General features: G+C 32.9%; 1 protein-coding gene and 1 long non-coding RNA gene across 3 annotated transcripts in view; both read right to left on the bottom strand.

The window, feature by feature from the left end:
• Positions 1–218: 218 nt before the first annotated feature.
• Positions 219–23,156, bottom strand: part of LOC132697477 (growth factor receptor-bound protein 10-like) — a 136,308-nt gene continuing 113,370 nt past the window's right edge. For both annotated transcript variants that reach the window (XM_060663043.1, XM_060663042.1), the window contains 3 exons: positions 6,589–6,830; positions 2,863–3,081; positions 219–2,414 (listed from right to left, as the gene is read on the bottom strand). In XM_060663043.1, coding sequence (XP_060519026.1) covers positions 2,150–2,414; positions 2,863–3,081; positions 6,589–6,830 — 726 coding nt within the window. In that variant the 3' untranslated portion in view covers positions 219–2,149. The remainder of the gene's footprint in view (positions 2,415–2,862; positions 3,082–6,588; positions 6,831–23,156) is intronic.
• LOC132696813 (uncharacterized) lies at positions 12,517–22,955 on the bottom strand. The gene is made up of 4 exons (XR_009618084.1): positions 22,821–22,955; positions 22,291–22,481; positions 21,581–21,946; positions 12,517–13,525 (listed from the first exon to the last, which is right to left on the bottom strand). It is a non-coding gene; the product is annotated as an uncharacterized LOC132696813 (long non-coding RNA).

Genomic DNA, 23,156 nt, shown 5'->3' on the forward strand with positions numbered 1-23,156 from the left:
GGCTGCTGACGCTTCATCAAACAAAGCTATATTTCGGTTAAATTTTCTAGGAAAAGCACGTGTGTAGAGATCTCGTTTAGAAATCTAAATTATCTCCATATGATACAAAGCAACTTATCAGTTCTTCAACTTTCTTTACTTACCATGTTGCCTTAATAATTCTTAAATTCTCCCGAGCCCGTGGGATTAAAAATAAAACAATTATATTTTTATAAATTGTATGAGTCGAATATATTAAACAATAAAAATAGAAAAGAAATGTGATAACATAAACGAAGAGAATACATTTTATAGGATACACTTAACTATCTAAGCTAAGTTACTACTTCTGTGATTATGTCCTTTTATTACTTAATTTACTCGATGGAATACAAGCGAATACATAGTTCTATTGAAAGTGGTTAAAAAACGAAATACAAATTTGTGCATAAGAATGAGATTACAATGATGAATATTTAAATAGTTGAACGCTGAAATGACATTTATAAAAATATACTGAAGTATCTCTAATACGAAGCTTTGCAACGACACTCAAAAAGTTCGACACCGACCTACTGACTGTTCAGTCATTCTTATATTTAAAAGTATTCAAAACTGGCCCTTGATTCCCCCCGGGTAACCTCAAAAAGTTCCATATCGTGGCCATCTTTTATTTCAAACCAGCCCGAGATGCCGAACATTAGAAAAAGCGCAGTTGCAACACAATTTACCAAACGTTTTCTATCACCGTTTACAGATTTTTGTACTTCCTATCATATTCTTTACAAACTAAAAAAATATCACAATCTACTTGAATTTTTCTGGTATTCGTATTGCTTTTCCATTTCTCGTGAGAGCTTTCCGCCAATTAAACATCAAGCTCAGCGAAATATCGCGTGACAAAATTACAGTTCAATGTGTGGTTTTTGAAAGGATTGTTTCAGTTAGAGCAGTCTTATACAACGTGTTTTTTTTTTTTTCATAAAAAAATCCCATATTTTCCCTGACCGAGACCCAAATTATCACACATAAATGTTATCACCTTTAAAATCACACTAAAACAGAAAGCAACCACAGCCTTCCGGGACAATTATATAAAACTTCTTTTTAAATTGGAGAGATTATCAACTACCTATCTATCATACGTCACCCTGTGTATCGAAAAGATTAATACTGACAAAAAGCATATTGTAATACACGCGCAGATCAAAGTATGGCGATTGTTTTTGTTTCGTTTTGGGTTTTCAATTTCTTGCCAGATGGAACAGTAACGTGTTGATATTAAGTTACAGGGTAAGACAAAAACAACGCCCGTCTAACCTAACTCTTACCTTAAAATTACAATTTTTTTACTTTTCTGATGCTCCCAGTATTACTTAATGCTACAATCTTAAACTTACGTTCCTAAAATGAATCTAACGAACCGTACGACTATCAAAACATATCCCTGAAAACTGAAGGATTTCAACTATTCGCATTCGTAGTCGTTAAATGCGAATCCATGCGAAAGTCAAATCTCGTATTTTTATCCAAAAGGGAAATCGTCAAAACGGCTTCAGCACAAAAAGGAAAATATGAGCGGCTTTTTGCAGCCACAACTTTGTTTTATCCGGTTTATCGGGTTGAGATAGTAAAAAAAAAGGATATTGCTGAGCTTGTCACCCGCACAAAACTACTATACGGGTAAAAAAGACGGTGTCAGTATTTAAGGGTAAATATATTCGACGGAAAAATAATTCGTTACACTAATTGACTTTAAAGACTTTATAAACACACGAAAAAACAAGGAAATTATAAACGATGTGGTGTCTAAATATTTACGAGATATTACCCAAAGGAAATCGTACAGAAAGTTTCGTCTTTGGGTTCTGATTTAAATCCGACGAGAGTTGCCTGTTTTGACAAAATGGCCAGTGTTTGATAAACTCTTGCATAAAAAACAGGCGACATCAAAATCCTCAAAAAAAAAAAACTACAATCACATCCTACGGACCAGATTATCGTCAAGAATCCTTAGAAAACAACCACTAGATATATGTCTAAGATTACACAATATTGAGATCTACTTAGAAAAATCAATGAAGAAAAAAAAAAGGAAAATATTACTTTTTGGTGCAACGCACAGCAAGTCAGTGACCAAATTAGCCGTAAAGTAGTAGCGGAGAGCAGATCATGTCGGATTGGAATCTGGCTCTTTGTGGGGCGAGCATATTCTGCATTTCTCGGGTTTACCGGGAACTTGCCACCCAAGGACGACGCCACAGATCGGACAATTATTGGGATTTAGTGGTTCCGCGATATCTGCAGCCTTCTGAGCGGAAAAGTCGAGATTTTGTTGTTCCGATACGCAGGACTCCTCTTGGGCGGAACTGCTGCAGGGACTCTGAGTCTTATCGTCGCGTTTTTTCCTACTGCGTTCTATTGGAAACCGCAGCCTGAAACGGAAAACGTATTTTGTTAAATTATGTCAAAATTGAAACCAAAAGAACCGTTTTTAATATTTAATTAGTCGTTGAAACTATTTAGCTATTAAATAATACAGGGGCTTTAAATAACGATAGTACTGCTGACAGGTCAGCGGAATATTGATTTTCGCATTACTTCATAGCTACTGCCTATGCCGATAATACAGGAACTCATGAAACGACTATGAAAAAATATTAGAGAAGGTCCATTCAATATGTGCATGTGCAAGATTTAAACTATAGTTTTTAACCAATGGCATTGCGGCATTCAATAGTATTTTCTCAAAATATGCATTGATCTCGTTAAATGTTCTGGGAAAACGGGAGCAAAGTTCAGGTTAGTGTCAACAAAGCGCACGGCTGCGCAAACAAACCCTCTGGAGTATCTGTTGTTAAAAACCAGATAAAAATCACTTACACAGAATATAAAGTGCCTTGATTTAACCGATAAAACTCGATCAACTCGTGGACCTCAAAAAATTTGGTCATCCCGTCCAACGTGGCAACGACGCATTTTTGGCCGTCCTGCATACTGATTTCCAACGGTTTGACGTAATGATGGTGAGCCCGACCCCTGTGAGTGTACGTTAACACAAGGCTATTGGAATTCGAATGGCTATTTCGAAGCAAAAACGCTCTGAAAAAAAAAATAAGTTGAAGTGGGACGGTTGCAGTGTTTTATGCGATTCTGTCTCGTAGTACCGCAACTAAAGGGAATGTTGGTGTTAAATAATTCGCCACTCCTTAATTAATTAATGGCGATGCCGTTTAATCACAGATGCCAAGTGGCGTTCCATCGACTTAAAGGTACTTCGTCTGGCATTACTTAGTGGCAAAAAAAATGAGTCAATTAAAAATTATTGTCAGCACTTGACAACGATGGTGATGGAACATACATCTAATGTATAACCAATTATTAAAGAATTGAGGTTATAATTCCAGCTTAGTTCAAGCTTAAAATTGAATAAACACGACAATCGTTTGTTTTACAAAAAAAACGACTACAAATAAAATTTATGGTACATTAATGTGCGCTTTTTTGTTTTCGATGCAAATTTTTGACCACAGTATTGATGAAAATTAGAAAAAAACAATTTTATTCGACTATTTTGGGAACCAAAGATTTTTTTTTTTGAGCAAAGGTAGATGAAAGAGAAAGACGTTGTACGGATAACACATTAAATTGAAATAAAAAGAAGCTCTCGTAACACGCTTGAGTGCGTGCAACAATGTCCCGATGTTATCGACCAATGAAATAATTATTAAACAAACCGACATTGATTCTATCGCTCTTCCTCTATTACGCAATCCCCGATGGTAAAGTGTGATATGAAGGACGAGGGAATGGAGGGGGTTGAACCGGTCATGATATTCGGGTTGTGGTACTGACCATAAATAAATCGCGACGGTGCCAAGCGTGTTTATGTTATCTCCATTTTCATGTTCAGCATCTTTGATTAGGTTTTACTCAAAAGCAGGCATTTCGTTTAACACCTAATCTATCAGAAAGCTTTTGTATTTTTATTATATTATACCTAAATAAAATAAAAATAAAATGGCTAAATTTAAATCTGGCTTTATTATTTTAATTTTAAGGATTATGAAATATAACTTTTATTTTTTAACCTTTAATGTCACCTGAAATTGTGTTCCACTACGCTGCTCACAATCTTTTTTATCAGACAAAAGAAGAGATTTGGTTTTGGTCAATTTTGTGGTGAAATGTTAAGTAGGAAAGTGTAAACCAAACAACCAAACCAATTTTGTCGGTACAAAAAAATTTTTGAATTGAGTCAATTTACAGATGAGCATATCCGAAGCAATTATGGAACTAATAGACCGTGTATACCACAATGTCACGGAAATTGGTTACGGACGATTCGCCACACCGCATGGAATTAGAAATAATAAAATTACAATATACAGGGTGTTCAATTTAGAAAATACTCATTCAAGGATTTTTGAACTGACGAAAACGCGGAATGTAATAGTCTTCTAACGGTAGAGAATAACGAATCCATGAAAATAGCTACCGCAAAATAATTAAAAATTTCGCTATAAAAAGCTAGAACGAAAAATGCGATTCGTTCTGGCAATTACCGGCTTGTAAATGAATATAAATGTAGTACAGTCAAATGACCGTTTTTCTCCGTATAGGCCGTCCAAAATTTCTACTACAGTTGTTTGGAAAACGGATGATAATATAGAGTACATTTTTTCAAAAGAATAAAGACCTAGCTTTATGGAAGAGAGTTCTCACCTTGATCTATCTACGAGAAGACATTTTTATGAAAAATGTGAGTTTACTAGAGTCAGGTCTCAAATGGAAAAAAATGACAAAGAGTGATAAATAATAATAATAATAATACATACCAATACTAACGCTGTTCTGAGACTCGTTGATTTTATTTCCAACCCGGCTAACAATGCCAAAACAACAGTAGATTCGCAGGTACGGTTATTACAACAGGGTAAAACTTTAGTTACGTTATTCAGTAGAAAGCTTTATGTGGTGCCCTATGTTATTGAGCTCCGGTGTTTTACTAAATAATGAGATGTTATTGCACCCGCCTTTAAAAGATAAGACTATAGCTTCAAAGTTATAACACGGGCGGTGGCATGATACTTCTGTATGCAGTATACGAGGTGTATTCAAAAAGTAAGGTGACTTGCAATTCGGCGGGCTCAAAAAGGTCATAATTGGTGACGAATCATGGCTAAATGGTTATGGCACAAGTGTATTATATCTAGGGGGGGGGGGGGGATTATTTTGAAGGGCACAACATTAATTTTGATGAATAAATAAATACTTAAAAGTCACCTTAATTTTTGAATACACCTCGTAAAGTAAGTATGAATACGAAAAGAAAACCGCCAAAACTACATAAAATTAAGCAAAAAAAAAATCAACCAATTCGATTTCCTATAATGTGTAGCAGATAAAACGAGCTGTGACATTGCTGAAACTAATCTAAATATGAATAAAATGAATAAAAAAAGTTTGAAAGTCCGTCAAATACGGCAGACCGCAAAGAATAAATGCAGGAAGCGACAACGTTGCACAGAAGCGCGAAGTGCGACGGCGACGTGCGGCAGGTCAGGTTTTTGTTTCTCCAGCTGGGCAGGTAAACGAGTGGCTGTTGTGTGCTGACGGTCACGTATGGTCACGTCTCTCATTATACGTGACCTTAATGAGATACGAGATCAAGGTCAAATGAGGGTGTTGATAGATGATGTCGCGGATAAAACAATACCTCGAGCAATCCCTCGCAATTAATTGTATGTTCACGAATACTTTACAAGATGTACCCCATTGGCGTGCGCAATAAAAGAGAAGCGAACAGAAACAAATACATTTTCAAATTTACGTAGGAATTCTTCGGGTTGAAGAAAGTCCTATTTAAGATTTAAAAATTTCGTAATACCTTTGTAATACCCATTAAATTTTTTCCTGACCTACCTGAACTACATTCCAACATCCTGATCGATTCCATACACACACCACATTCTGTCACACAATTTCTCTAAACCAAAACGTTCCCGAGCGTTTCATTCAAAATTTCATTTAAAATAATCAACTATTTCTCTTCGTCTCTATCAACAACGGCTAGGCTATCCACAAAATCGCAATCAAAACTAATGCTCTGCTATAGCGAGTGTCCGTTTTAAATGATACCACTATTACTATATTCCAAACGATAAATTTCAGGCGAATTAGAATAAGGTTGCCTTTTATAAAGTCCATTTAACATTCGCTAACAGTGTTGCCAAATTCTTTTTAGATCATGAAATACGAGGTGCAGTAGGAACAAAAAACTATAATAACTATTTTCTTGTCCCATTTGTTATTGTAGCTTGAAACCAAAAGAAAATTTCACGACTTATTGCAAAGCGGAAAAAATTATATAACTTATAAACTAAGAGGTGTGCCCTTACCGACATTGATACGTGGTTTACTATCGACGAGCTTATATTTAACGAAAAACATACCGTAAAGAAATACTAATTGCATTAGGAAAACTCTGATTTCTCGTACACCATACATACATAATGTAAAATATTGTACTTTTAGTAAGTAAAGTAAAGTAATAAAAAAATACAATATAAAGGATCACTTGTTCCATTAGCGAGAAAAAAAACTCACCCATCTTTACCAGCCATGGTCACTAAATGCGCGGCTTCGTCTCTGCCCAGATTTGCGTGGTAATACAGCTTTGTGGTGTAATGGCCGTCGTTGGCTATTGTTATTCCCGAGGGATGATCGCGACGATATACCATTCTTCGGCTCCTGTTCTGATCCATGCCTTCCATCTCTTGGGGGTCCTGTATTATACGCCCCGGACCTCCATGACTAAAATCCATCGGTACGCGATTGCCCGATACCTCCTGTAACAATAGACAATAATATAATAGCGTGTAGAGTAGAAAAATTATTTTAGTTACGATTTAAAGGACGCCACGTCAAAGAATACCAATTACAATTCCTAGAAAATTTGTGCCAATTTGTCAATTAAATATATTCAAACGTTTTTGACATCTTGAATTTTGGATGTGCGTATATTTGATTTTAACACGATTTAAGTCCTAACAAATTAAAAATTATATATGTTCGCTTAAAGTTGTTAAGGTCTGGTTAGAACGAACTACAAGCTTCATTTTTAGATTGTCCAGGCCTCTTTTTAGACAATAATTAAAAATTAGAAATACGAAATTCTGGAATGGGCCGTGTAGGGGTATATCAGGAACAACGCTAATAGAGTTTTAAGTACTTTTTAGTTATCACTAATTTCTACATAATCAGATCTTATTTATATTAAAGGAATTAAGCGACTCTGGAACCGGCCACCCGGTCACCCGATTTGACGCCCTTGGATTTTCGCCTCTTTAGGCGTATAAAAGGAATTATTGAATTATATTCACGATACACATACCAATCTAAATCCAGACACACTTCGAAAGTCTTTGTTTCGCCGAAGAGAACGAGACAGACTTAGGCAGGGTTGAAACATTATAATATGAAAATCGAAATATGTTTCGCCTCTATACCAAACCAATATTCAAATAGAAAATATGCAATAACAAGAAACCGCTGAAAGCAGGTAGGTTGCATTCAAAATGTGGAACTGAATTTAAGTTTAACTCGAGACCGAACCAGCTAAGCATAACGACCTTTTATTTGCTTTTTCCAATAATGAATGAAAATGAGCCGAATCCCCCAGAAACTTGCGCCAATTTTGCATTTTTAGCTGTAAAACCCTAAAATCTTATTAAAAGTCCGAAAGTTTTTTGACGATAATTAGTTAATTACAGCGCAATGCTATTTTACGTTGAAACATTTTCAAATGGTGTTGCCTCGAGGGTGTGGCATTTAAACTCGGCTTTAAAAGTCGCGGCGTACGATGAAACCTTCAAAACGGAGAGCAAAAATCGTTACAAATATCGAATACCAGAATTCGAGGAGCAGTTAATTAAATACTAAAATAATGTTTTTTTTCTCAAGTTTAAACATTATTATCTGGAACCTTATTATCGAGCGTATTATATATACACACAAATATAATAGCAGTTATAGCAGAACGACCTACGATATTATGCAACCAGTTTGATAAACGCCACTTTAGTCGCGGATCTGATTTTATACGATCGAGAGCGGAACGAGTATGGAGTATGCAATCCCAATTTAGCCACGAGTTTTATTTGGCACGAACAGGGAGAGAGGTTAATAAATTCCTGTTGCATACTTGACTTTTTCTATGAGCATTTTTTTTGTGTACATTTTTGCTAAACAGCACGACTAAATTCACTAAAATAGGCCAAAATGTGTTGAAGTTTTTACTGCTTAGAATAAAAGGATTGAACATAGAAAAAAAAAATCTTAATACAGTTTATTAAAATAAAATTTGCGAAAAAGTAACAGCAATACTTAAATAGCAAAATGTCTAAAAAATACAGATACATTCATATTTACATATTACATATTTCCTCATCACAACACTGTGCCGACTCTGCCGAATATTTTATCGGTTTGTGTTCGGCCTTGTGAGAAATAATATGCACCAATGTCTGTATTATCGGTATGTGTCAACCTCGGTGTCAACAACACGGTACATGCTAACCGCCCTCAGTAAAAAGGTCTTCCGATACCTTAAAACGATAACCGTTATCAATCTTTTAGCGATTCCAACGCATGGCTAAACCCAAAAGCAGTTTTCGAGAGCCAGCAATTTTATATTAGTGAGTCATCCGCCGATATACGCGTGTTCGGTGTCGTATATCGATGATGCAATAAAATGTCAACTTTTTGAAATATTGATAAGATAAGAACGTCAATTGGGACATCATTCCCTCGGCCGCTGCTTTTTTTAATTTCCACTAGCACAATTAAATTACTGTGTCATCCACGACGTTGTTGGTTCGAGTAGTTTTTTTTTTTTGAGATTTTTTCATTGGAGCGCGAAGTAATACGAGTAAAATACCAAGTTTAATAAAAACTCTTAAAAATCTTATACAATTCCACGTTATTTGGTATGAAATTCGAGAAATAATTATTAATAAAAAGGATATTTTGTATCTTCTTCCGTAGCAAACATTGCAAAATCTCAAACTTGGTCAAAATATTTTAATACGTGGTGGCGCGATACCGTTTTCATTTTTTCAATTATACAGGGTTTTCAGAACATCCCGACAATACCAAGCAATAGCGTATTTTTAAGCACACACCGTGTCAAATCAATTAAATTAATTGAAAAGGTTAATGTATTACTTTCATTTTACATTCAGGGCTCCCTAGTTTGAAAGTTTGAAAAAAAAAATTCAAACGAGTATTTATTTATGTATGTAATGTAATTTTATTGTGCATGCACCCTGTATTTCACATCTCGCCAAACTTTGGTGCAAAATTTTTTACAAATATTAGCCATTCCTAATTATATTTTTTCAAATATCTGGCGCAGCCTGAATGACGAAACTTGAAACTCTCTCTCGACATTGTTTAAACCAAATCATCCTATGTTTTATTGTTTTTCAGGTTCTCTTTGTTTTTTCTTTTACAAATAATCGACACACCCAGTAGATAATACAAAAAATTCCACAAGTAAAAGTTATAGCCCTAGATCTCGCACGTTTCTCGGTATAAGAATTTTTTCAATAGGATAAATAGTTTTCGAGAAAATATCTTTTTTCTGAAATCAGACAGTACACCGTAATACTAAATGACGTCATCGCGTCTAGACTGAAAGCGAGATATGGCGATTTTCAAATGGATTTTTTCAAATATCTCGAGCAGCGTACGCGACAGATGAAAATCGTAAATACAAAAATTGTAGCCCTTAATACGGCATATAACACTGTTTGAACGGATTAGCTATTTCTTCTACGAATTTTGAGTTACGGTTAAAAATTTACTCTCTAAAAAAACAATTTTTAGGTTCTTTTAGATTCTTGCCCATAACTAAAACACCTTGTATATAATCGTGAAACAAAAGTTATAGCGCCGGATCTCCCACGTATTACGGTTGTAAAATTTTTCAGAGGAGAAGAAGGAAACCAACATAACCAAAAAAAATTCAAAAATTAACTGATATCTAAAACACAGATTTTAAATTATTGTCAGTAATATAAAAGACTGAATAATGAACTTACCTGATCCATATCGGCTGTAATGCGTCGGAGATTATTTTTGCCGACCTGCTTTCGTTTCATTTTCTTTCGAAAGTCGTATTTCACTTTTTGAATGATATATTTAAAGCACCCCATCTTTAATGGAGTTAAAAAGCAGTTTCAAATTAAACGTTTTTAACAGCGGAAATGCACACGCGATACTTAAAATAGCGACACTTATTTTTCTAGCTCTGGAGTAATCCGGAAAACAACTGATTAATTGTTGACAGTTGCCTCAACCGATGTGTTATAAATTTAATATAGATGCATTCAAGACATGCTTGGTTTCGGCATATTTTCGCTTGATACTTCACTGAAAAATCGATATTTCATGATAGAATGTTATTGAAAGTACCTTTCAATGTCGAATGTGCAATAATCTTGGTGCAATATTTCTCGGGGTCGGGAGGTTATTGACGTCAAATATTCTCAAATCGATGAATTAAGATTTGAACAAAAGCAAAATGCTAATGCCGGTAAAAATAGATACAATAAATGTGAGTCATGTTGCTGAAAAACTGTAGATGAAAAACATCCAACAAGAAGTTTTTGCATAAAAAATGTGAATTTTAGCATACATCTATTAACTGAAAAAGGTAAATAGGAATTTTTCAATACGAAATTACACAAAATTCATACAATTCAGTGATTTATAACTTTTAACCGTATGAAAAACAATTGCATTTTGAAACTTCTAACCAATTAAAGCATTATTTCTGCTTAGTCATTTTGACGAAACCTAAATATAAGTATTGTTTTACCAAAGCACGTACATGCGTCTAAAATCGTGAGGCAACAATCAACAATTCCAGAAGTTTAACCGAAAAAATAACAAACCAAATAGTACACTATTTCCGTCAAACTGTAGGCCGCTTGGCCAGTCGATTAAACTAAACAAACTAGAAAAACGTTCGATCTTCAAAATAACGCAACGCGTGTAAACGTATCCACACCAACGAACACAAATAAACGCGATCTTCCCTACTTCGCACGCGACGTTTCACTGCGAGACACCAATCAAATCTACAATGAAGCCGGCACGGTAGGACCGACCGGTTTTTGTATAACGCGATGTTGCCGAGTGGACGCGCTTCGCAGAGTTTTTCTTTAACAAGCGCCTAGATAGACCGCATCGACAATTTGAAAAAGAAATTGCGGGAAATTTTGTTTTACGTCAAAAACGATTTTAAAATAGCTTACCTATTTGAAACTCGATATTACTAGTAGCTGTCCAGAATTTGCGAAAAACGGATTGAGTGATGAAAGGTCGCGAGATACCATTATACTGTGCATGTAGTGCAACAACTCAAGATTGAAATTTGAACAAATTGAGTTACGAATTATGATGTAGTTCGGTGGGCTACTTAAAAAACGTTGGGTATTTATTGAACAGAATGAATTGATACATCACTGTTTCGTTTTTTGTTTGTGTTATGTTTAGTTTATGTGATATTTAGGAAAATTCTAGCCAAACAAACAAAACTAACCAAATCTAACAAAATAAAAGGAAGAAAATTAAGTGCAGAGTGAAACCTGTTGCAAATATTAAATTGCCTCCGTGCCATAGTTAAATAAAGTGTTTAAATATAAAACAAAAAATAAACTTACATGTTTTAAATTTTTAACAGCATCCAGTATTGGAGCATTTGGACGATAATAGAAAAGACACATTTTCTTTAAAATCTCTTTAAAATACATATACAATAAATGCTAAGTAATTTACTTTAACCTATAAATAAAATATCATTTTGTTGAATCGTTGCAAGTTTAAAAAAAAATGAATACAAGTATTTCTAAAACTAATATAATGTAACAAGATTTGGGGACACATTTTCCACTTTTCATTGACTGGCCAATCGATCGAAATATTTTTTAGAATACCATGAATTTTATATATTTTTATTTATATTATTGGGATTCTCCGAATCGCTAAATATCGTATCACAGGCGCATAATAATTAATTCGAAAATACATATTATTATTAAATAATGGTAGATTACAATCTACAATTGCAAGATGTTATTTAAAACATTTTTTGGCTAATCCATTAACAAGTAGTCAATTGACCGGCGAATTAGGCAGTAGTCAATTGGCAAATCTAAACACTACTTTTTTTCCTATAAAAATTAAACTATTCTTCGAAAATTTTAATTAAACATTTTGACGAAATAATGGCAAAAAGTTGGGTTCAAATATTGATAGGGAAAAAAGTCATATTTCAGTGTGCCCCCAAAATGTTTAATATTATTAATGGGTATCCCCGTGTTTAACGTGTATAATATACGAGAACTTTTTGTTTAAGAAAAAATTTTTGAAATTAACAATAGTCAAACTAACCAATAACATTAACAACTTCTAAGAGTAAATGGTAGGTGGTTTAATCCAAACCGAGGGAATTGCAGCTTTGCCGGTGTTGCAATGTTTTGCGAGATTCCAGTTTTATTTCGTTAAATCTGCGCAAAGGATTATAAGGCTTTGTTGAATTTTCATTTGTTTTTGTGAGATCCAGCTTTTGCTTTGTTAAAGTTGCAGAAATTGTATCTGACTCATGTAATTTTTAAATATTTCTCTCAGCAAGCGCAGTTGTAAAATGGTAGTCCATTACGTTTTACGTTACATTAATTTTCGTTAACAATGTTATGCCATTTGGATTACCTACGATAAAATAAAACAGAGAAATTTATTTTCTTACTAATTATAAGTTACCGTAAATTTTTTCTGTTATACGTTCAACGAAACGGAAACGGATGACAATTCTTTCAATTAAGCGTTGTGACAACTTCCTTGCAATTACTGGTAAATATGGGTTCTTTTCAGAGGACTTGTGCTGCATTAAATATCAGCATATCGAAAGTAAGTCTCTTGGGAAATCATACAGATGAGGGCAAACCTCAGGCACTTCCAAAGAAAAAACGTCAGAGAAGAATGACAGTCAGAATGACATCGAAAGAAATTTATTTGAAATAATTGCATACTGACATTTATGGCAACGCCGTAAATTATTTGTACTTTTTACCGCGTTACAGAGAGTGTTTTTATAACAATGCCACGGATAGTTTCAACTGGAAAGATTCATTCTTACATATTAATATGCCCTTCGTAAGCTTCTAATTTAAAGAAAAGCGAAGAGTGTGATGGATAGACGGATCGTATGCAATAATAATAATTTAACAATTAAAGAATTAAATGATGGATGACGAATGATGAATATGAAAAATTACCAGAGACATTTTGCTTGCTGTTGAACTCTGCATATATTCACACCGAATAAATTTCTAGGATCCACTGTTATAGTTTACCCGTACAATTTCATAAAATCTAGCTAGGTGATTACATATCATGTCAGCGGCCAATGATGTAATCAGTTTTCGGGAATTCCTGTTTGGCAGTGTGTCAATTTGGCAACGCCGGTTACTGGAATCTATAATTATAGATAAAAAACTTTCAAGTGTAAACCCAGGCTGGAAGATTTTACGTAGTCGCTAAACTAAACAGATTGGAAATTAATGGCCTGCCTTAACGTAACTGCATCCAAATGTAAATTTCACTTGCATGACGACCCAAATAAAAACTTAAAACACATCTTTGCTACTGGATTATAATATGAATATTAAAGCAACCTACTGATTGGATCTACGGTCTCATAATTGAGTAGATTATAAATATATTAGGTAGGTAAAAAATGTTGACAAGTGGAATAGATAAATGATCACGCACGAGCCACTTCACTACAATATGTCAGACTGTTTTGAAAATACTAACTACTTTTTTAATGTTTTCGTCACAGACACCTACCTGGACAAATAATTTAATAACGATAAAGTGTAAAATATCTAGAATCAAAATCAGCAAATATTTCAAATTTTTGGGATCATCCATCATTTTAGTGCCAAAGTCATCCTCTAAAAGTCTACTTTTTAAGATTCCGAGTGCTACTTTTTATTAGATGACCTGATTCACAGGATATTGAAGCTAGATTTACTTTATCTGATTCTAGAGATCATAGTAAGTCTGTGTCAAATGAATCATTTGTCATTTGTTTTTTCTTACGCAATGTCCAAAAAAATTTGCAAGAATCATTTTGCAACGAGATTTCAGGCCAAACGTGATTTATTTCACTTTACGACCACTAAATTATCGTTCTAGATAGCCTTTTAACCCCTAGCAGTCTCAACGTTTGCAACAGCGCAAGATTGCCAGATTTCGATAATGCAAAGAGAAGAAAAATTTGTATGTTTTATGCCTTTGGTAAAGTGGCAATATGAACTCAGGCATTAGCTAAATTGGCATTGGAAAAAATGTGGCTTTATTTTCTATATTATTATCTCAATTACCTCAAATAATCTCGAAAACACTAATTAATAGTATATTATGCAACAAGTTTGATAAACGCCATTTTTTGGCACGAGTAGCGAGCTGCGGAGCGAGTGTTGATAACAAACGAGCTTTTTAAGAACATATGGCAATACTTTTTCTATATGTAAGTATAAGTTTTTGGCTATAAACATTTTTGAAAAATAGCACCAATACATTCACTAAGCGAAATGTGCCGTGACCGGACTGACTTAAAAATCTTAAATCAGACCTATTTTTCTAGTATAAAATTCAACAGTTAAACATAATTTTTGTCAATTAACGAATTAAATACTATTTTTACTAAAAATTATTACGCCATGAATTTATGATAGGATGCAACGACGTAATATATAAAAATTAATAAATTTATCAAAAACTATTTTTTATTCATGCAAAGGAATAATGTCTTTTATTAAATCAATTTATTTATTGTTTATAAGGAAATACAAGTATTCCTCTAACAAGGGTAATCCGTATTTAACGCTACGGTTAATTCTAACAAAAAACCTGAAACGCCTACTAAAAAAATTAGATAAAATAAAGAAAAAAATAAAGTAAAACAAGATGTTAATAATAATTTATGGAAAAAGGTATAATCTGATTTATGAAATATTTTCCTGAAAACCGTTAAGAAGGCAAAAAAAGATTAATAAAAACGACCTAGTTAGAATGGACATTAATAAACTAACACTAACTAACCAAAGCAATAACATCTCTTATTTTTCTATAACAAATTCGCGCAAAAATCTAAATGATATTTTTGAGTTTAATTCCGCCACAACATTTAAGAATCATAAAAAAAAAACAAAAATTCAGATTACTGAATAGAGAATGTCTGCAGGACAAGGTTTTTTGGTCGCTAATTTTGGATGCTATGGATGCGTATTTTGTTTACAATATTTCTTACTCGTTTTCTATTGAAGTATCGAAAGGGGATATCATCCAAACATGCAGACCGCAAATTTATCCGGCTCTCGATCCCAGACAGGTATTATTTCCTAATCCCGGATAGAAAGACAGACAGATCTGCAAATCACCCGCTACCGTAAATCTTCACTAATTAATACGACGGACCGATTCCGAACTTGGAAATTCCTGGATCCCGCCGAACAAACAACTCGCTCGTCCAGGACCGGGAGAAATTTGTCGTTCAGATTTCGACCAACATTTTATCCCATTTCCATGCATTTTGTTCATTTCGATAGAGGCACATGAGTGAAACGAATACAATAGAAAAACAGTTGTTTAATATCTCCATGTCACACGAGGTTTTCCGGACTGTCAGAACTGTCTACTGTCGTAGTATGTCGATAAGTAAAACTGGTCACTATCAGATAATAAAGAAACTGCAAGAGAGCACAGCAGTGGATAAAAAACGTAGTTAAAACTCTCTCTTGGTTTTTGTTATAAGCTTGTTGAAGTGTCATTTTCTATAATTATTGTTCGGCAATGAATTCATTACAATAAAAACACCGTTGCTGGAACACTTGTAAAAACATAATTAAAAAAGGTTTTCCAGACTGTCAGAACTGTCTACTGTCGTTGTATGTCGATATATAAGCATTCAAATCAGAATGTACATAAAAAAAGATCTGAAAACCTGCATCCGATCAATTTTGTTGGGAGATCATGAGAAAATAGCGGTAACAATCAACAGTGCAAACAGCAGTGGATAAAAACGTCGTTATAAGTGTCATTTTCTATAATTATTGTTCAGCAATGAATTACAATAAAAATTGGTGACTAACATTTTTTTTTGTTTTTTTGTTTTTGTTATACGCTCGTTATAGTGTAATCTTCTTTGATTATTGTTTAGCAATGAATTTATTACAATGAAAATACCGTTGCTGGAACAGTCATAAAAGTTTAATTAAAATTTTCAATTTTGAGAAAAATGCGACGAATACGAACCTGATCCGTTGCCTACCGGATTAATAGAGAAATGCGTCTGTCTCTTCCAAGTGATTTATCCTTCCTATTATACCAGAATTTATTTGTCACTTAGTTAATTAATATGTAAAGCCGTTAAGTAATTAAGTATGCGTTCGATCGTCTAGTTTCGTTTTTGAGATTTTAATTTTGCGGACCTGGTATTCAAATAGAGAAAAAATGTGCATGTCGAAAGTTGGAATGGTGAGAATAACAATTTTATTCCTAGTTTTGCTTTTCCTTAAAAAGAAAGTAAATAAATAAAATTGCTGACAAACAATTAATTAATTAACTAATTTTAATTTTAAATAAAAAAAGTGTTCTTTTAGCGCTAATCTTAAATCTTTAAATTTCCTTACAATATGTAATATGGGTATGTCGAATAAATAGGGAGAGTGTTTTATGATAATAATTTTTATTACCTTTGTGATGTTATTTGCATCATTTCAAAATTAACACGGAAAGATCAATACAAAAACAAACTTTGAAAACTGATTTTGCTTTACCGGCATTGTTGTAACGAGGTATAGAGAATAATAATATAGAACGACAGCACCTCTTGAATGACAGCTGTTGACGATAAGCATACGGGCTGTTCACATGTGAAAAAAACTGAGCTTGAACTAACTAACAATGGGAAAAATGACAGTGTCCTTATCATTTTCATAGTCGTTATCGTCACCCCGGAAGTAGGATCGAAGAATGCGACAGATTGCGCTAAAAAAGGTATTTTTTTTAACAATTTGGTATGTTCGGAACAAAAATTCCATAGCGAATGAATTCAACTTCGTTCAAAAATAGACTAAATAAAAGTGCGTGATCGGAGACGATCGACGCTGATTGGCTAGATTTCGGGGCTCGTTTAAGGCGTTCAGCGTCCGATTTAAACGATAACCACCGTGCATTTTTCTAGGCGTTACAGTGTTGTCAAGTAACACACGTAGTTTTTTGAATTTTATGTGAAGTATTAAAGGTATTTTTATCAATAATCGGAATCACATTGTTGGAAAAGTACACTTCCAATGAGGTGCGAGTTTTTCCGAAAAAGAGAAGCATTCATTTTTAAATATTACCCATTATCTACCAATATAAAATGTATAATGTAAATGTATTAAAGTATTGAGCAAGGTAGTATTCATTTTGTATTGAATTTCATTTTGTTTATTCTTAATATATTATACACATAACAACATAAATAAATAGTTTAAATTAAACAATTTTTCTACCTATTAAAAGTTTTTTCCTTAAATTTTGAATTTATCAAAGTACTTCCGCGGGTGTATAAAATAAAAAGTAGTACGTGAAGAAAGAAGAAAAAAATTAAAATGCCTATCTTGTGGAGTACATTTGTATATTGATATTAAATTTAAGAGTACGATTTCATAGTTTCCACAATTTTTCCTCACCCAGTATAAAATTCATAATAAAAAATTGCAAAAATTCTTAGGGACTGCACGGACTAAATTTCCAAATAAAAATGTTAAAAACGCGACAAACATGCGCAGCACGTACGTTTGAATATTAGTTTAAATAGTGGATTATTAGCATATATTAAGATAAAAAGTTAAAAATGCAATAAATTATAAGTAGAATGCTTAAAGTTAACTTAAATTACTTAGAAAATCGGTCCGAGTATATTAAAGTGATTTTGCAACCATTTCACTTTTTGTTGCGGAATGCATCTTTTTCAATAAGGTAACAATCCACCTTGCACACATAGGCAGATGTTCACGGGCATCTCCGTGTTTATTTTTTCTAAGAATAGATAGTTAAATGCATCACGCGTACACATGTGTTTGACATGTTATATGTGCCAATTATCGTATAAACTAATGGGTAAATATTTGTCTATTTGCTTTAATAATTTTTAATCTAACAACTTTTGGTGTGTGAACAACGTTGCAGTATTGAACATTTATTTGCTCTTTGAATTACTGCAACGTACCAAATTTTCCGACGCTTGTCGCGCGTTTTTCAAATTTGTCTTTCTGTCTTTAAATTAATAGAATTGAATTTGAGAACATATGCTACTTATAAAATAAGCAAAAATAATAAAAAATATGTTCCATGATAAATTGATTTAGATTTTAGTTGATAGACAGATAGAAAACCTTACTTTTCGAACGCTTATTGAAATCTACATATAAAATGGTGATTAATATAATTTTTCTAGAACCGCATTTTTGAGTATTTTAAAGAATATATTCATATGTGATACATATTTAGACCCTACGAATATTGAATGATGCTAAAACAGCTTAAAACAAATTCTAATTCAAGTACATTTTAAACTCTTTTTTTTTTTCGCTCTTTTGGATACTATTGCTTCTTAACTTTGGTTTACTTTCTTTCTCAAATCCTTTTTATCAGGCAAAATTTAATAAAATAAAAGAAAGTAATTAATATTTCTTCCAATGGTTAATGATAATTTCTGAAAATTAGAGAACAAATTTTAATTTCTTTTGGGGGACTATGAATACAAATTAAATTAATTAAAGCGCATTTTTAAATATAATTGAAGAATTTTAATCACTGTATTACTTAAGCTAGCTGACTTGTCCACCCAAGGTTTTCTATTAAAAACTGTGACGTCCAAAAAAAACTATTTATTTGAAAGTTATAATGATCTAACCAATAATACACAAAAATTAAACCTATTCAAAGGATTAGATTTAACTTTACCTAAACTAACTTTTAGGTATACATCATTTATAATTATCAATGTTGGTTGCTGCATTTTAAACGAAATTTGATAATATTTATTATAAAAATAACAATAATAAATATATAAATAATTTGTCTGCTTTTTTGTAATAGAAGTAGGGAGATTGATAATTAAAAATATTTTAATTCTAGAATACCGAGCTGAAATCACATAGGTTTTCTGATATTTTAGTGCTATTAAAATTGTCCTTTCATTTAGATTGTAACGAAGCACAAATTGTTTTTTAAAAGCTAAACGTTTCTATTCATCAGAAGAAGCTGCACTACAACATATTATGATTTTTGTTTATTGGTTAATTTTAGTTGCAATCTTAAGGCGCAAAAATTTTAACACAATTAGTGCAGATATAGCCAGTGACATCAAGATAATTGAAAAATTTTATATATACCTTTAAATATCTCAAAAAATAATAAAAGTATTCGAGATCACAAAATTATAGTAAAACGTCAATTATGCTAGTGGAGTAGAATTTGAAAAACTAACCAGCCACTTAGGTAGTAACCAGAAAAGTTTATATAAGTACTAGGGTCTCGACTACCTAAACTTCCAGCCAAGTACGGCAACGACACATACGCCAAATAGTCTAAAAATAGTGGACAAAAATAATGTGTGCAAATGTTTTTTCTACTCCCGTCTGTAAAATACCTAATTACCCACCGATCAAGCCTGCGGGAAGCATTACTTTACCGCGTCACTTCGGACATTTCCGGAATTTTACCGCACGGGTTTGGGTGCAATCGGAATGTTTTCGAAGATATTTCCCACGCGTTGACGTTTGTCAAAATACCCAAAAAATAACGGTCGTAGAAAAAGTATAGTATGCAACACGTTCGGTAAACTTTTTAACTCACTCGTTTATTAAACACTTGCTCCCCTCCTGTGAAATAAACTCGTGAGCCAAATGCCGTTTACCGCACTTGTTGCATAATATACTATATCCAGGTGATTTGCGTTAAAAAATATTCTACACTTAGAATTCTTAAACTCTAATTTAACTAATAATTAATTAATTATTATTATTATTAATTAATTAATCAGCACAAACATTTTACTCTGAATCTTTAAAAAAATTATCTAAAGAATACAAAATGAGCCTCGCGATATAAGAGCAGAACAGAAACAGCTAAGTAAAAGAAAAATATATGCGTAATCAACTAGAGTTTAACAATAAATGACGACTAATATAATGTAATTTCCAATTTGTAGATCAATTGCAATTAATTAGGGTCACACTAATTTGCATACAATAAAAAGCCGAGTTTGGAGTAGGAAAGTAAGGAAATATTAAATATAATAATGAGATTTTAATTTTTCTAAGATTAAGCAAATGAAAACATATATAGAAGTAAAAATAATATAAAAACAGATAACTTCAAGTAAGTTGTAATAAATATTTTTAAAAAAAATCTACTATTTACAATACAACTTCATTTGTAATAGTCGTTGGAGTCGAGAAAAATAAGTGTTTTCTAGTATGTTCCCAGCTTCCCAGATCTTTTCTTCCATATCAATTGTGCACTACCTAATTTTTCACAATTCACGTTTTTATTCCCTCGTGCAAGGTGGTCTGAGAGTATATATTGAGAATATATATTTTTTTATTTTAGAAAGCGCAGCTGTACTAATCCGTTAGTCAGCAACAAATTCAGAATCACTGGTCATTTTCAAAACGAACTTTGCCACCAACTGCCCAAAAACATAAACCATAATTCTGATTTAGGTAGGTCAACTATCTATCCCTCTATCTGCCATTCACGGGATCCTTGACGATCACTAAGACCACCAAGATTTGCAGTTCAGTAATGATTTATAACTGGCTGTGGCGAGGTGGCCCACTTAAGTTTTTTATTATTTTTTGTGACTTTCAACCATCAACTCGATTTATTTTTGACTAACTTTAACTAAATTTACCCAAATTTTGGCCAAGTTTCCGGATGTCGTGCCCCACTCTCCCCTGTTTATAATGTTATATATAATAATTATAATTATTTATTAAAAAGTATTTTATAAAAAAAAACGTTACTTATTAATAACTATTGTTATATAGATTAAAAAAATTGTTATTGGTATTTATGATTTTCGAGACTTAGGCTAAACCCGCAGAATTATCCAAAAAATAACACTTTCAATAAATTAATTATGATTCGATTATAATACATAGCTTTTTTAAGCGGTACATTTTGCCCCTGGTAATACGCAAAGGGTTAAAAATGTACAAATAACAACATAACAAATAATTAATGTAAGTAAGTCTCCCTTCAGGGGGGCCGAGTTGCCCCACCCTCCCACACTGGAGATCGAGAAAAAAAAATCAATTTTGATGACGTCACTGTAGTCTACTGATATTACTGTAATAATTTCTACTCCACTTATATCCTAAAAATGATTCATGTCAGAATCAGCTTCTTGCTGATTTTTTAAACCAAAATACTTCCATAGATTCGAATGACGCAGAACTTTATTTACCTTGAAACGTAATCCGGGCGGATCCGAAACGCAACCGCATTGGCTTCGAAAAAAATTTCTGTAGGTTTCAAATAATAATCGTGTATCGGAAGACCAGATGGTTGCGGCTTCGTTTGGGGCCAGCGCTTGCAATTCGCGTCTTTTTTTTCCTGCATATTTTTTTAGAAGTGATTTATTCGATCCGGATGGGAACAACGCCGTCGGCCTAAATATGGTTGCACGGAACATTAAGTCGCACCCAGCAGGAAATATTATTTAAAAGCTGAACTATTTTCTTTATACTTCGATAAAAGTCGAACGATTTTGAACATGAGGCGCAATAATCGTCAGCGTCCTCGTGCATCCATTGAGACAAACAACTAGAAGCTGAAATACCACAATTTTTGCATAAATTATATAAACATTTTTTTTATAATTTACAACCATATGTTTAGCTTTATTAAAAATCAATTTTAAGTTCTCTATATTTCAAAAAATGAAAAAAATATAAAAAATTTAGATATAACATACCAGTTGACAGCTGGAAAAATTCAGTATAGCACATTATATTTCTATACAAAACAACATATATCCTATTTTAATTCATCTCAACCACGACTCGGATAGTGAAATAGGCTAATATTTAGACATTTAGAATAGAAATGTAATTATGTATAGATATTCCTGGCTATGCCTATTTTCATAGTGTAATTTAATAAGATTAAACTCACCTAAATAAACAGAAAAAAATTATTACCAACACCTTTGAGAGTCCGTCCTTAATATACTTTAATCCCTACCGGGCCGGAGTTTTATTTCCGTTGGCAGGTAACTTCCATAATTGCATGCAAAAGCCAGCACGATGAAGATTGAGACAGATTATACCTAGGTTCTTAATGCGAGAGAAGAATAAAATGTCAATCTGCAATAACAGGCATCATTAAAAAACTTATCCTAAAGTCAGGTCAATAGCAATGAGAGTTTTCGATAAATCGCGTTTTCAGAAGGACGACACGTTTAGTGAATGAAAGTAATGTGATAGCGGCGCTATCACGGGTAGTTTATTAGAATAATACATATAATAATAATAATAATAATATACGTAATTTTAATTATAGAGAAGGAAAGATAAATCAGATATGAACTATTCTCATATCAATTAAAAATAATATACCAATAGATAAATGGGTGCCCTCCTGGGAAGTGTTCATCCCCGTACACACCTTGGTAAATTGTTGACTATACAACCCGTCACACTCACCAATTTTGTAACTGGTAATGTTAATTTTTTATGGCAAAGAGCTTCAACACAGTAAGAATAATGATTTTCTCATTCTTAGAAAGCACAGCTTTACTAATCCGTTCCTCAGTAACAGCCACCTGTATGCCACATAAGCATGTATAAAACTACGCTGAAGTTCCACATTCAGCATCTAATTATGTATTTTTCATTGGAAATTTTACAATGTAAATTTACCACAAAGAGTGGATTATTACACTAAATCTGTAATTATAAATCGTAAACGTGAATTTAATTGCACCATTAACTCAATATTAAGTTATGTATATTCAGAATGTTTTAGTGAATACTTTTACA

This window comes from Cylas formicarius, unplaced genomic scaffold, assembly GCF_029955315.1.
Source record: "Cylas formicarius isolate icCylForm1 unplaced genomic scaffold, icCylForm1.1 PGA_scaffold_1__22_contigs__length_36826433, whole genome shotgun sequence".
Classification (NCBI taxonomy): Eukaryota; Metazoa; Arthropoda; class Insecta; order Coleoptera; family Brentidae; genus Cylas; species Cylas formicarius.